Source organism: Gobio gobio (assembly GCF_949357685.1).
Source record: "Gobio gobio genome assembly, chromosome: 10".
NCBI lineage: Eukaryota > Metazoa > Chordata > Actinopteri > Cypriniformes > Gobionidae > Gobio > Gobio gobio.
In genome coordinates, this window is record NC_137116.1 from 9726319 (window position 1) to 9742974 (window position 16656).

At 43.2% G+C, this 16656-nt stretch overlaps 1 protein-coding gene across 1 annotated transcript in view; it reads right to left on the reverse strand.

Annotated features, from left to right (window-relative positions):
- Positions 1-2010, reverse strand: part of cacna2d3a (calcium channel, voltage-dependent, alpha 2/delta subunit 3a) — a gene marked incomplete at its 5' end in the record, with an annotated part of 142230 nt that extends 140220 nt beyond the window's left edge. The window contains 2 exons of the mRNA XM_079826478.1: positions 1288-1369; positions 1916-2010. Coding sequence (XP_079682604.1) covers positions 1288-1369; positions 1916-2010 — 177 coding nt within the window. The remainder of the gene's footprint in view (positions 1-1287; positions 1370-1915) is intronic.
- Positions 2011-16656: the final 14646 nt, after the last annotated feature.

Sequence of the window (16656 nt, forward strand, 5' to 3'; positions counted from 1 at the left end):
CAAATAAAAACGAGTACACCCAACGAGTTAAGATAACTAGAATATTTGAGTAAGCCAATTTTTATTAGTAATGTAAAAATTATTTAATTTGAATCCACTAAAATAGCAGCTGACTTTTACACAGGGAATGTTGTGTCAAGGTTCTCTCAAAGTTATGAACAAACGCTCTTCCAGTAATGCTAATAGAACGTATGTTAAGAGGTTGGTGGTGGTTGAGGAGATTCCCCCTTCTATATGTAAAGCGCTTTGAGTGCCTAGAAAAGCGCTATATAAATGTAACAAATTATTATCTGGTCTTTAATAATTTTCTCAAAACATTAGAACAAAAACCTTATTTATACGTTTTTTTCTGAAGCATTTTAGTTGGAAGTTCGTCTAACATTTGTTAAATGTTGCTACTAAACGTTCAGAGAACATTCAAATGTAGCGTTCCCATAATGTTTGCAGAATGATACAATAGAATGTTTCCTTAACTTTCATATAACCAACCATGTAATTTAAAAATGCATGTTGAAAAAAAAAAAAAAAAACCTGCCAATGGGGTCAGACAAATAAACTCAATTTTATTTTTGGCAGATGGATACATTTTGCACAAAACAAGACTTTTGCCTTTCTGATAAATGTATCGTAATCTTGAAAGTTTATTTGTACTGAAAAACAAGACAAAAATATTAAGCAAGAAAATTTGTGCAGTGTAATTTTGTCTAACTTTCACCTCTGAAAGGTGTTGATTGAAATCTAAAACTTTAATTTGTGGGGGAAAAAAAGTTAATTATAGATGTCAATTGTACTCAAAATTAACTGTTGTATTCTAAGGCATTTATTTTGATATGTCAAACTCAAAAATCACTTGATATTCATAAATGTTATTAAGGTAGCATAGTTATTTCCAAACTGTTTTGCACTATATTTCCCATAATGGCAGGCCTGGCGTGCTGACCTCACTGTGAAGAAGAGCAGCAGAACACCAGCAATGGAAGAGCAACACAAAACCAAAGCAAAGCGGGGTTGCTGCTCGTGGGTGGTTTAATTAGCGTAGATTGTGTGTGAGGAAGAGTGTGATAACAGAGAGCTGCAGAAACAGAAGCACACGCTCACGGACATCGCAGGGAGAGATAACCTTATACTGAGAGTCAGAAATAGCATGTGTGCCCCTTAAAAAGAAGTATCTGGCACAGTGTTGGCACTACCATGATGATGATTGATTACCAAATTCATATACCATGAGTAGGACAGGGTACACTTCAAAGAATGCAGCAGAAAACCTTAGTGTTTATAGTCAACTACCTTTTGCAGCAGCTGAGAGCCAGAATACTTGGCCGCAATGGATTTCATCTCTCCTCCAAACGCCGAAGCCCAGAGTTTTACACTGGAACAAAGGGAACAAAACATGAGAAAATGAATTTTGACAGAACCACAACAAATTTGGGTAGGGAAGATAAGGGTAACAAGCCACGCCACGCATTTCAACTCAAACCGCATATTCAAATCTTGGATAATTATTATACATGGAATGTGTATTTGACACAAAAATAAAGGCTACAAGAGAACCATTTTATAAAATGTAGCCTAATAATCTAAAGAACACTTTTTCACAAAAAAGAACATATTGTGGAAGGGAAAAATAATTGTATTTAAGCAAATATGTCTCCTTTAAAATATATTTGTCTCTGTCACTTTAAAATCAACAGAAAAGTTTAATAACTTTTGGAGGTAGAACTGTTGAAAAGGTGCAATAGAAAGTAGTATGTTGGTGTATTTTGTAGGATCAGTGTGGGTGTCATTTACACAATTATGTTTTATAGCAATAACAAATTTGTGACAAAATGACAATATTTTAATATTATATTCTGCCAGCAATATTTGCACAGAATCAGCATAGCGAACACTATTATGTTAAGTAAAGTGTACTCACACGGACAGGGGAATGCCTTGATGAGACGCACATACGCTGCTGTTGCGTGCAATCCATAGGAGGAGGACAAATACACAACACAGAACACACTTCATGGCTACAATGATGTCCAGACCTTCTGAAGAGAGGAAGAAGTGCCAACTGCAGATTAACACGTGTGTGTGTGTCGCGTGCGCTCCAGTCAGAGATGAGGACGAGGGAAGCGCATGCATGTGTTGGTGAGGTAAAGCCTCACAGACTCCAGTCGTCGCTACTGCAGCTTTACTCGAATGAAGTGCGCTGATAGAGAGAGGTGAGAGCAGAATGTACGTGTCATGTCTTCCCTTTCATCCTCTTCCTCTTCTGCTGCTGCCTTTATTGTTCCTCACAGGAGAATCCGCAATCAAACGCGATGATGAAATAGAGTGAGTGAAAGTGACTAAACCACAAGATGCGCTTCACTCCTGCAAACTCAAGTTACTCAGATAAGAAATATGTTACGTTTTTCTAACGTTCCCAGCGTAATTTCTGAATGTTTTCGGAAAGCTGTCGTTTAAAGGGAACATTCCATTTTATCATCATTTTGCAAACATTTATTTTAAATGTTCTCAACATTCCGAAACATGTAGCATAAAAAAGAGGAATGTTTCAGAAGAAAAAACGTTTAATGAATAATGTATTATAAACGTTAACATTTTGAGATCCTTATTAAAGGTAAGCCTACACTATGTAACTTTTTTTTCTTTTTGTTCAAAATTACATAGCCTACATCATCAATCCTTACAAATTCCAATTCTTATGCCACGTTCCAGGCAACCCCTAACCCGTGTTTTTCCAACCTTCTACCTGTGAAAGTGCACTGGAACGGCAGTCAAACCCGTGATTTCCCACCCGTGAACTCGTACTTGATCGATGTACTCCCAATTACGCAATCTGACGTCACATTGCCTGCGAAACAACAATGGCAGCTCCTATGGGTGTGGTGTTTATGAAAGTCGTACACGAATAACGTAAAATAAAAGGTATAACAGCTTCTCTTGCCTTATGCGCCATTTTTTCTCCTCCGTTTCCCTCAAATATGCAAGGAGTAAGCACCTTTGGCGATAGAAATGATTGTAAACATCTAGCTACTACAATTCCTCGCGCTCAGGCAGTTTGCCGTGACTTTGCCTGGAACGCTACAAAGTCGCGAGTCGTGGTTTGAAGTAGTAACCTAGATCACAATTTTTGTTTCCCAGAACTTTCTGGGAACGTTAGTTTCTGGTCCCCATAACGTTCACAGAACGTTCCCAGAACAGACATCCTAATGTTCTCTATTGGTTAGCCAGGAAAGTTTTCTTTACGCAAATAGAACGGTCCCTGTTGGTTTGGATAACGTTCCCCTAACCTCTTTACTCCGATATCATTTACCCTGCTGTATGTCAGTAATCGTCCAGCAATTCCCGCATCCCATATGGTATAAGCGCAATGGAAGACGGATGAATGGACGTCAATAATCAGTAGCCTACTACAAACTTGTTTTGAACTTATTTAATCAATAGAAATAATACACACACATAAACCTTCATATGGAGGATTAAATAAGATTTAATTTATGCATTAATATGTACGATTTCATAACTTGTATCACTGACACTGTAGCCTACCACAACCATGTTTTACATTTAAGTGCCAAATAATAATGACTTCAACACAATATGGGGTTTTAAAATATGAATTTTATTCACAGACATTAAAACATGAATAAAGATTACATTAACTGAGATAACATTGCATTAATTTCTTACCACTGAATTAACGGGACGTAGCCTATATCTATCTTTTGGTCAGTAAACAAAAACTTCTCGGTTAACATCACGTTGTCTTCAATTACAATTACTGAAATCACACTATTTACACTTGTATTTTTATTCATCATAACTTATTATTCAATTAAGATCGATAAACTCGATGTTAGTCAGTTGGTAAAAACGATATGACCGTTCATTTTTAAATTACGCGAGTGCGCGGCTTTCTGTGGAAGACAGAAGAAAGCGCGTGCTGGAGAAGCGTGTGCAGATCAGAGGTGTGCAGTAACGGAATATACAAATAAACCCGCATATATAAAAAATAAAATCTAAAAATAACCTGCAGGGAACGTTCTGGGAAGGTTCTCTTTAGGTTACAAAAACACAACCAATAGAGAACCTTCCCAGAACGTTCTTATTTGGTTCCCCACAAAAAAAAAAAACTAACGGGAACCATATGGGAAGGTTAGGGGAACGTTCTGTGTTTACCAGGAACTTACGGGCTCAAAAACTTGCCTGGAACGCAGCATTACAAATCATGTTTTTGTCTTGAGTGTTTATATTTTTGACCTGTTGGGGTGGTTTTCGCATGAAATTGCATACACACCTCACTCACTTTCCCGCCGGAACACACCCCCTCAGCGGGACTGAGTGGCAGAAGAGCTGCGGCATGACGAGTTAATAGGGGAAAATGCGAGTAAAACAAACGATTATCAGTTTAAACTAAAGGTTGGGCTCGATTAGGGATGGGCATTTCAAGCAAAAATTATATTCGACGATCGCTGGGAATTATTCGATTTTTATTCGAAAATCGCAACTCCTCCCCCGCATGCACGCATGTAAAGGCTACACACGTATAAACAGAGAGAGAGGGAGAGAGACCATTCACGCTCTCAATCTGTAGGATAACAAACTGTTTAATTCATTAGGGAATAGGCTATATCAACTCAAGCCATATATTTATTGTAACATGCTGAAAAACATATGACTGTAATGTGACATCGCCCCAAGTTACCTGATAAATGCCACAAGTCTACAGCGTGCGCGTGAGACGATGTGTTATTCTTCTGTTGTCTCAGGGCGTTTTAACTCTGGCATTTTAGTTCGGAATGGGGCACGGTTAGCATTAAAAATTGCTAATGTGAAAGCTTACCTACAGAGCTTGGTGTGCACTGAGGTACCGAACCCGAGAACACACAACCGGAGTTCGGTTGCTCTCGGAGCTGAGCCGTGATTCACGTGAATGTGCAAACACTCGGGTAGTAACCAGCGCATGCGTTTTAGCCGATTACAATGTCATTAGTTCAATAACATACACGTAAGAGATGATAGTGTTGATGATTTAGCTGAGATGCGATCGCGAGAGCGAGCCTGCAGTGTATTAGCGCATAGAGTGCAATCAGGGCAGCAAATTAATGGCAATTCACCGTCTCCTCAAAAGAGTCTGTTTGCAAGCAGCAAAGCCGCCTTCAAGCGACACACATACGGTAAACCCAAGTGTCGTTTACTCAGCTACACATAATAGCACCAAATTAATTGAAAAAAGCCCATATTGACCCGCGTTCTGTTTTCTATCACGCCCGTGCACGTCTGTGATGACGTAAGATGAACGCAAACGCACCAGGGTTCAAGTTGAGTGTGAAACCAGACCAACACTGCGGAGGCGGAGGGAAGAATCAGACTCGGACCGCAGCAAACGTGTCCAGTATAAAACACCCTGAGAGCGGACTGGCAGCTTTTAGGTGCGTTATTGGCAGCGCCTCTGGTTACATGAACGCGTCAGCACCACATCAGCACCGACAACATGGGGATTTTTTTTGGACGATAATCGCACATACTATTCGATATTCTATAATTAAATAACTAATCGAATATTCGAAAATCGCGACCCATCCCTAGGCTCGATATAGTGTTCCTTACAACTTACCAAAGATCCAGTGATCCATGGATATTGACATGCAATTTTGAGAGTAACGTTAAATCCTGCATTTATATGCGGATGGGCCTGTGTATTGAAGTGTGTATGTGGCCGCTTGTCAAGAATGGAAAACAAAAGTTTTATTAAAATTCTGAATATATTATAGGCCTATTAATTATTTTTTTATATCGCCTAGACAACGCGCAAAAAATGCTCCCTTTATAATCACTAAAAGCTCTCACTCATTGAATGAACGCGATCTCACAAGTTCTGTTATATTAATAAGTGAAACTACACAATTAATCGCTTTTTTACATAATGTCTACACTTAGAGAGGGTTAGTGCACGTGCAGAACTCAGCACGTGCACAACAATTCAAGCGGCGAGTGGATTCTAACTTCAACACCCTAGATTGGCCATTACGTTCAAGACATCAACAAACATGTCTGTGATTGGCTACATTACTCACCAAAGCGAAAACACGTTGGAAATTGAATCATTATAAGCAGCAGATGGCAGTGGTTTGAGTGAGAAAATTACACGCTATTATCAAGTCCGTTTGGGGTGGCCAAGCCATATACAGGTGCTGGTCATATAATTAGAATATCATCAAAAAGTTTATTTATTTCACTAATTCCATTCAAAAAGTGAAACTTGTATATTATATTCATTCATTACACACAGACTTATATATTTCAAATGTTTAAAAAAAAGACGACCATTGACACCTTGCACAAGGAGGGCAAGACACAAACGGTCATTGCAAAAGAGGTCAGAGCTCTGTGTCCAAGCACATTAATAGAGAGGCGAAGGGAAGGAAAATATGTGGTAGAAAAAAGTGTACAAGCAATAGGAATAACCGCACCCTGGAGAGGATTGTGAAACAAAACCCATTCAAAAATGCGTGGGAGATTCACAAAGAGTGGACTGCAGCTGGAGTCAGTGCTTCAAGAACTACTACGAACAGACGTATGCAAGACATGGGTTTCAGCTGTCGCATTCCTTGTGTCAAGCCATTCTTGAACAACAGACAGCGTCAGAAGCGTCTCGCCTGGGCTAAAGACAAAAAGGACTGGACTGCTGCTGCTGAGTGGTCCAAAGTTATGTTCTCTGATGAAAGTAAATTTTGCATTTCCTTTGGAAATCAGGGTCCCAGAGTCTGTTAAAGTTTCCACAGTCAGTGATGGTTTGGGGTGCCATGTCATCTGCTGGTGTTGGTCCACTGTGTTTTCTGAGGTCCAAGGTCAACGCAACCGTATACCAGGAAGTTTTAGAGCACTTCATGCTTCCTGCTGCTGACCAACTTTAAGGAGATGCAGATTTCATTTTCCAACAGGACTTGGCACCTTCACACAGTGCCAAAGCAACCAGTACCTGGTTTAAGGACCATGGTATACCTGTTCTTAATTGGCCAGCAAACTCACCTGACCTTAACCCCATAGAAAATCTATATCTATAAAGAGAATGTTGTGAAGAGGAAGATGCGATATGAGCTGAAGGCCACTATCAGAGCAACCTGGGCTCTCATAACACCTGAGCAGTGCCACAGACTGATCGACTCCATGCCACGCCGCATTGCTGCAGTAATTCAGGCAAAAGGAGCCCCAACCAAGTATTGAGTGCTGTACATACTCATGCTTTTCATGTTCATACTTTTCAGTTGGCCAAGATTTCTAAAAATCCTTTCTTGTATTGGTCTTAAGTAATATTCTAATTTTCTGAGATACTGAATTTGGTATTTTCCTTAGTTGTCGGTTATAATCATCAAAATTAAAATAAATAAACATTTTAAATATATCAGTCTGTGTGTAATGAATGAATATAATATACAAGTTTCACTTTTTGAATGGAATTAGTGAAATAAATCAACTTTTTGATGATATTCTAATTATATGACCAGCACCTGTATATACCCATAAAAACAATATTGAATATTCATACATGAACCAACTGCCATTTCAATTATCTATTTCTATGTTCTTCTGATTGTTACTTCACCTTATGAAGATTTAAAACTGCACCACCCTTCTGAAAATGAATGAAACAATCCACAAACCAATCAGTGGCCCAATAATCACTCACACACACAAACTCACACACTCTCTCACTCTCACTCACACACACACACCATTAGACAAAGAACATGAGAAACACTTGGGTTTAAATACACAAGGGGTGACACACCTAGGAACAATCGAAAAAACAAATTAACAAGAAAAACTACAAAACAGCACAAAACAGGAAATAACACAAGTCCACACAAAACAGGAATCATGAGAATAAGCATGCATTTTCTTAATGGGGATTTAATTAGAGACCATTTCACATGTCACATATCCTGGATTAAAGATGGAACTATGGCCTTGATTTGCCATAGTGTCATGTAGTGGACATTTGATATTCTGTGAGATGGTAATGACTTTTTGTTTTGTTTTTGTGTAGAAGATGCTATCAGACTCTGAATGTATAAAGAATGACACATAATAAAGCTATTCTCAAATCAATATGTAAAAAATGTATGACATTTTTACCACTCTTTACATTTTAATGAATGTTAAAATATTTAAAGCTTTTTTTAGAACAGAAAAAAATACAGTGGCCCCCTGAAAATATTAGCTCACTTGCACAACTGAAAATGCATTGGCCTAAATGCATTTACATTTGTCATGAACTGCTCCGAGACACAAGGTTCCAAACACAGTCATTTATTAGGGTAATCCAGACTAATAATCCATTAAACAGGCAATAAATCAAATGCACAGGAAAACCATCCAAACAGGCAGGAAACAATCTGACAGGTAATCCAAATCAAAACCATAAACACAGAAAACCAGAAATGCGCTCAGAATTGCGCATGCCTGGGAAATTCGAGATGAATATTCAAGTACGCTCCACCTTCACAAATCAAAAATCCCTGTCCAGAGTCCAGTGAAGGCTCAAGCCCCTGTCCAGAGTGCAGTGATGACTCCAGTCCCTGTCCAAAGTCCAGTGATGGCTCCAGTCCCCGTCCAGAGATGGCTCCAGTCCCTTTTCAGAATCCAGTGAAGGCTCCAGTCCCCGTCCAGAGTCCAGTGATTGCTCCAGTCCCTTTTCAGAGTCCAGTGAAGGCTCCAGTCCTTTTTCAGAGTCCAATGAAGGCTCCAGCCCCCGTCCAGAGTCCAGTGATGGCTCCAGACACAGTCCAGAGTCCAGTGATGGCTCCAGTCCCTTTTCAGAGTCCAGTGAAGGCTCCAGTCCCCGTCCAGAGTCCAGTGATGGCTCCAGTCCCTTTTCAGAGTCCAGTGAAGGCTCCAGTCCTTTTTCAGAGTCCAGTGATGGCTCCAGTCCCTTTTCAGAGTCCAGTGAAGGCTCCAGTCCCCGTCTAGAGTCCAGTGAAGGCTCCAGTCCCCGTCCAGAGTCCAGTGATGGCTCCAGACACAGTCCAGAGTCCAGTGATGGCTCCAGTCCCTATTCAGAGTCCAGTGAAGGCTCCAGTCCCCGTCCAGAGTCCAGTGAAGGCTCCAGTCCTTTTTCAGAGTCCAGTGAAGGCTCCAGTCCCCGTCCAGAGTCCAGTGATGGCTCCAGACCCTGTCCAGAGTCCAGTGATGGCTACAGTCCCTGTTCAGAATACAGTGATGGCTCCAGTCCCTGTTCAGAATACAGTGATGGCTCCAGTCCCTGTCCAGAGTCAAGTGATGGCTCCAGCCCCTGACCAGAGTCAAGTGATGGCTCCAGTCCCTGTCCAGAGTCAAGTGATGGCTCCAGTCCCTGTCCAGAGTCCAGTGATTGCTCCAGCCCCTGACCAGAGTCCAGTGATTGCTCCAGCCCCTGTCCAGAGTCCAGTGATGGCTCCAGACCATGTTCAGAATCCAGTGATGGCTCCAGCCCCTGACCAGAGTCAAGTGATGGCTCCTGGACCTGGTCTTGTCCAGCCCCTGACCAGAGTCCAGTGATGGCTCCAGCCCCTGACCAGATTCCAGTGATGGCTCCTGGACCTGGTCTTGTCCAGCCCCTGACCAGAGTCCAGTGATGGCTCCAGCCCCTGACCAGATTCCAGTGATGGCTCCAGTCCCTGTCCAGAGTCCAGTGATGGCTCCTGGACCTGGTCTCGTCCAGTCCCTGACCAGAGTCCAGTGATAGCTCCAGCCCCTGTCCAGAGTCCAGTGATAGCTCCAGCCCCTGTCCAGAGTCCAGTGATGGCTCCAGACCATGTTCAGAATCCAGTGATGGCTCCAGCCCCTGACCAGAGTCCAGTGATTGCTCCAGCCCCTGTCCAGAGTCCAGTGATGGCTCCAGACCATGTTCAGAATCCAGTGATGGCTCCAGCCCCTGACCAGAGTCAAGTGATGGCTCCTGGACCTGGTCTTGTCCAGCCCCTGACCAGAGTCCAGTGATGGCTCCAGCCCCTGACCAGATTCCAGTGATGGCTCCAGTCCCTGTCCAGAGTCCAGTGATGGCTCCTGGACCTGGTCTCGTCCAGTCCCTGACCAGAGTCCAGTGATAGCTCCAGTCCCTGACCAGAGTCCAGTGATAGCTCCAGCCCCTGTCCAGAGTCCAGTGATGGCTCCAGCAATCATCCTCTTTATCACACCCTCTATATAAGGAGTCACCTTCTACCTCACCAGTGTCTGGCCTCGTCGTATCTACCATACCTTACTGACTACCCACCTGTGTTACTCACCTGAGCTACTTACCTGTTATTCGTCCTCTTCGGTCTTCTGTCATCCGTCTTCCTTCATCAGTCGGTCGCCGCCATCCTACTGGGTCGGGTTCTCCTGTTCTAGTTCACAATCTCCATCTGCAAATACCAAGAACTCCATTATCCGTCAGTTAAGTCTTCTAAAGATTATTAACACATTGACGACACTATATGATAATTGAACTGAACTGGATGACATCACTGTTTTTCCAGAGCAGCTGTACAGCAGAATCAAATTCTGTTGCATTATTTTCCTGTTAACACTGTGAAGCTGCTTTGAAACAATCTGCATTGTAAAAAGCGCTATATAAATAAAGGTGACTTGACTTGACTAAAAACTGCCCGATTGCTGATATACTCACCATTGCTTCACTCCTGCTTCTTCCCTGGTCTCTGCTTCAATAAAGAACTGTGATATTCACTTACCTTGTTTGTCTCGTTTCTGTTGCCTGAGAATTACATAGTAATAATTTAATAGGTACATAATAGCCTTTTTGATGAGTATAAGAAACAATTATGACAACAGTGATAATTATTACTGTAAATTAAATTATTTATTCAAAGCAATGGCAAGATAGCGCTGGATCTGACACTTCACTTCATAGAGATCAATGTCACATGAAACAGGAAAACAGGTCTCATCGCATCTACTTTGTTGGAGAAAGTGTTAATAACTAACGGTGATATCTAATCGGCAAACCTTGTTATCTTTATTCTTGGCATTTTACTCAATTTTAAGAAAAAAGAAAAAAAACTTTTAGATATCAATCTGCATATGCAATGAACATCAGTTATCCTCATCTTTAATAGCTCCAGGTATGTGTGAGTGTGTGTGTGTGTGTGTGTGTCACAGCCGTGCTGTTATAGAGCCATATCTCACTCCTGCTTTATACTTTATGCTGATATTGCCAATTTATTTAAAGTGTAAAATATGTATATGTTATGTATTGTATAGCTACTGTCTCGCTCGTATTGTTTTTAAAAAGAGAAAATCCAAATAATTAACCACAATTTTATTTATGAATCAAATTCATACCAGAAATACAATGATAAAACCATGGTATTCTTTAACATATCATGGCAGGGACTACAATAGTCATTCTGTACCGTGGTATAATATCCAACAAGTCCTCCAATCCATACAGTAATATGTAATATCAAAGGGTTTTTTAAAAACCCTATTACATTGCCTTTTGAATACTTATTATTATTATCAGTTCTGATACTGTAGTACCAAGAGATATTATCACCTAATGCAGTGACTGTATCACACAACCACAGTACTTTTTGTAAAGGCTACGGGACATTTTAAGGAAATTATTATAATGAACATAATCTCTATAACATACAGGATTTATCCTCTGGATTTTGAACACAGACATATGTAAAGCTCAAATATGGACTGCAGATACCTAGAGAAGTGCATGTTTGGCAAATCCAAAACCAGGAATGAATTATTCATTGCCTGGATCAGAGAACTTCAAAAATGCATGAACAGTGCGGGAGAATTATGAGGAAAGACCAGCTTTTCTGGACAGTTTATGCACTGGTTATTATTGCTGTAATGTCATTTTGGCAGCTTTAATGGTCGCTTCAGCCTCTGCAGATGTTTTAAAACTGTCTTCTGCACTTGGCTCTGCAATAACAGCCGTGTGCTACATTCATTAGTTCAAAATAGGCTATTATTGTCAGCAAGTGCTTTTATTATACTGTATTTGAATTAAGCCACACTAGAAAGTTATGTCATGCATTATAGTAAATTACCATACCAAGTGACATCTATTAGTAAATAAGGACAAGCAAGCAACATATTTAATTTCACATTTCATTTTTTGTGGTAGTAAAACAGCATTGCTGAATTCATAGGCTGTTAAAAAGTGAAATTACATGAAATTATCCAGAAGCTGTGTGTGGTGAGGGGGGCGTGGTTTAGCGAGGTCTGTGACAGGAGAGAGAGTCAGAGGACCAGCGGCACGTAAGTGAATCAGGTGCAAACGATAAACACCTGTCTCTTGTTGCAGTAATTGGCGTGGAGAGACAGGTTATAAGCCACCCAGGAATGAGGACCGGAGAGAGAGAAGCTGGAGACACACCACGCTGGGACTCGAGCGAGGAACATTGCAGAGAGGAATTGCTTAAAGAAACCGGAGAAACATTTGAGACATTGAGTTTTGTTTTGTTTGGTGCGACGTGCACCTTGGCTTACTACCTGAGTTATTGAGAAATAAACTGTCTCGAGTTCCAGCCTTGGATAATAGCCGCATGGTTAAGGTACGGTGTGTGCACGGGGATGTGGTGAATTATGCGCTGGTGACGGTCATAATTCAATTTCGGGGTCAAAACCATAGAGTGGAGGTGGCAGTTAGTCCGCACCTCCGACATCCGCTAATTTTGGGGACAAATTGGCCAGCGTTTGGTAGTCTATTGGGGTATTTATGTGCGAATGTCTCTGGGGACAAAAGAAGGCGGGGAGAGAGCGGCTGTGCAGGTGGGAGAGACTGAGCCGGGACCACCGGGTACTGTTGCAGACGAACGGAGCGGGGTGGAGAGGCTGGACCTCACTGACCGCGCTGATTTTCCTTTAGAACAGTCCCAGGATGAGTCGCTCAAATGCGTTTGCATTTGCAATCAATCGACGGACAGCTTCTCCACCCTGAGCAGCTGCTCTCATATCCTTATTTTGCCATTTTAAAAGACAGGTTGTATCGAGTGACTCAAGACACTCAGTCGAAACAAGATACAACACAGTTGTTAGTTCCGAAAAGCCGTCGGGAAATGCTTTTTCAGGCGGCTCATTCTAATCCAATGACCGGTCATTTGGGGCAAGCGGCAACACTAAATCGCTTAATGGTCCAGTTCTTTTGGCCGGGCATTCCCGAGAACGTGCGCAGATGGTGCGCGTCTTGTCGTGAATGTCAGCTGGTAAATCCACCGGCCTTCCCAAAAGCGCCATTGCGCCCTCTACCGCTTATGCAGGTCCCCTTCGCGAGAATTGGCATGGACCTCATCGGACCATTAGAGCGATCAGCACGAGGGCATCGTTTTGCATTGGTCCTGGTGGATTATGCAACACGATACCCTGAAGCAATTACCCTCCGTAGCATTTCAGCGAAGAGTGTTGCGGAGGCGTTGTTTCGTTTAATCTATCCCGAGTGGGGATCCCGAAAGAGATCCTCACTGATCAAGGCACGGCGTTTATGTCACGGACGTTACGCAAACTTTACGAGTTATTGGGCATTAAATCGGTCCGCACCAGCGTCTATCACCCACAGACGGATGGTTTGGTGGAACGATTTAATCGCACATTGAAGACAATGATCCGAAAGTTCGTACAGGAAGACGCCAAAATTTGGGATAAATGGTTAGAACCCCTATTGTTCGCTGTACACGAGGTCCCGCAAGCCTCCAAGACGTTCTCAGAGAGGCTTGGGAGGACGGACCTTCGCAAGGCAAAAATGAAATTCAGTATGTAATGGACCTGAGAGCAAAACTCCACACATTGGGGCGGCTATCCATGGAGAATTTGTTACAGGCTCAAGACAAACAAAGCCGGCTGTACAATAGGGGAACGAAACTTACACCGGAGAAAAAGTGCTTGTATTACTCCCAACTTCTAGCTCAAAATTGCTCGCCAAGTGGCAAGGGCCCTTTGTGGTCACACAGCGAATAGGAGCACTTCCTGATCTCATACAGAGTAGACGTGCCTTCTATCTGCTCCCCGCTCTGCTTTGGCGCTGATCTTTTTGTCTTTTTTCTTGACTCCCTGCTTGCTGGACTCCTGAAAATACTGAAATGGAATTAATTAACTGGTCTCTCAGCGCGATTGACAAGATTTTCTCACTGAGGAAGGGTGCTCCGGGAGAACCCACCTGCCCGGACGGGACCTTCGCTGCGGGCTACACGCGGGACGCCTGGAACAGCTGGCAAGTCCTGTGCCTGGAAGTCCTGTCCGTGGAGGATGTGGAGGATTTATTCATAATTGGCATTATGATAGTGGGGTTCCTATTTCTTGGCCTTGGGATTGCCCTGACCTATCGGAAAATTGGTAAGACATCTGCCAGTAAATTCACCCAGCCATTGTCTGTGGAAATTAAAAAGTGCTTCGGGGATGTGTGTGACCGAAGGTATTAGATCAAAGAGTGAAACTGATTGAGGAACTGTATCGTAACATCTCAGCCTGGACTGTGGAGACGCAGGGAAGAGTGGGCCCCATCGGGGGTCAGGTTAGTGAACTGCTACGCAGTATGTCTGGTCTGACCATGAAATTGGATGAAATGTCCAAGTCCATTCATGAACCGGACGCTCGCCACTGACGCTGAGGATCAGAACGGATTGATCGATTATGGTCCGGAAAATTACCGAAGATCAGCTAAATGGATTAAGATATTGACCCCCTGCTTCCCTCACCCCACCATCCAGCTTGTCCCTATCTCTAGGTTGGGAGGTCAGCTTGACAGCTGGGTCCTGCTATCTTGCTTTCGTTCCCTGTGCACTGCCATATCTCCCTTCAAGGACAAGCCACAGAACTGAACTCGAAAACATCTTAAGTTATGGCTAACATTCTCACACAACACAGGAATCTTCAAGACTCTTACTCGCATCATACACACCTCACCCCCATCCCTGCCCCCATCCAACCGTCTGCCTCCCCTTTCCTCCTTCCTATCTCCCTTACTATTCCCAACAAAAAATACCATCACGTGACCACGTGTACTGTGTGTGCTATGTATGTAATGTTTGCATGTATGCTTAGCAATCTGCATTTCTTTTTTTCTGGAGAGCGTGTGGCGGCGCTTTAAATAGCTGCGACTCAGAGGCTTGCTCCAAACTCATTTCGTTGCATTGTACTTGTACATGTGTAATGACAATAAACTTGAATCTCATCTCAAATCTCGATTATGAGGTAGTTCGGTCGGATAGGAGCGGAGCACATCAAATATACCACCTTAACCTCCTTAAAAAATGGAGTGAGGCGGAGTCAGTGATGTTGGCAACGGCAGTGAGTGGGGAGGAGGATCTCAGGCCAGAGGTGAACACAAAAGGTACATCCCTCGCTCTGGCACCAGGGGGAGATCACCTCTCGCAGTTGCAGCTCACTGACATAGCCCAGTTGCTGGAAGTTTTTTTGGATGTGTTCTCGCTTGTACCCGGTCGAACGAATCTCATTCAGCACCATATCGAGACGGAGCCTGGTGTGGTAGTTCGCAGTCGGTTGTATAGATTACCAGAACACAAGAAAAAAGTGGTTCAGGACGAATTAGAGGCGATCCTACAGTGATTGGGCCAGCCCGATAGTTTTAGTTCCTAAAATGGACAGCTCAGTCCGATTCTGTGTGGATTATGGCAAGGTGAATGCTGTGTCGAAATTCGACGCATATCCAATACCAAGGGTTGATGAGTTGCTCGATCGGCTGGGCACGGCTCTTTTTTATTCAACGCTGGATTTAACAAAGGGATATTGGCAAATCCCCTTAACGCCTTTATCTAAAGAAAAAAACGCCTTTACGACGCCGTTTGGATTACACCAATTTGTCACACTTCCATTCGGGTTGTTTGGGGCTCCGGCCACGTTTCAGCGTCTCATGGACAGAATTCTGCGGCCGCACGCTGCATATGACGCAGCATACTTGGATGATATCATCATCTATAGTAATGATTGGGAGCGGCATATGGAGCCATGCAGGCCGTCCTGAGATCGCTGAGGCTGGCCGGGCTGACAGCCAACCTGAAGAAGTGTGCGATTGGGCGCGTGGAGGTCAGGTATCTGGGTTTCCACTATGGTCATGGGCAGGTGCGTCCTCAAATTGACAAAACAGCAGCAGTTGCAACCTGCCCGAGACCCAAGACCAAAAAGGAGGTGAGGCAGTTCCTTGGGCTAGCGGGATACTATAGAAGGTTTGTTCCTAATTATTCGGACCTCACTAGCCCACTGACTGACCTCACTAAAAAGGAAGCACCAGATCCGGTCCAGTGGTCAGAGCTGTGCCAGCAGGCTTTTACCCAGGTGAAGGCTGTTCTATGTGGCGGGCCGCTCTTACAGTCACCTGATTTTTCTCTCCCTTTTATGTTACAGACTGACGTGTCAGATAGGGGGCTGGGGGCAGTCCTACCCCAGGAGAGGGAGGGGAAGAGTGGCCGGTGCTGTACATCAGTGGCAAGCTCTCAAAGAGAGAGACAATGTACAGCACCATTGAAAAGGAGTGTTTGGCAATCCGGTGGGCCGTTCTTACCCTCCGTTACTATCTCCTGGGGAGGGAGTTCACCCTCTGTTCGGACCACGCACCTCTGCAATGGCTCCACCGCATGAAGGATACCAACGCGCGGATCACCCGTTGGTATCTAGCTTTACAGCCGTTTAAGTTCAAGGTGGTCCACAGGC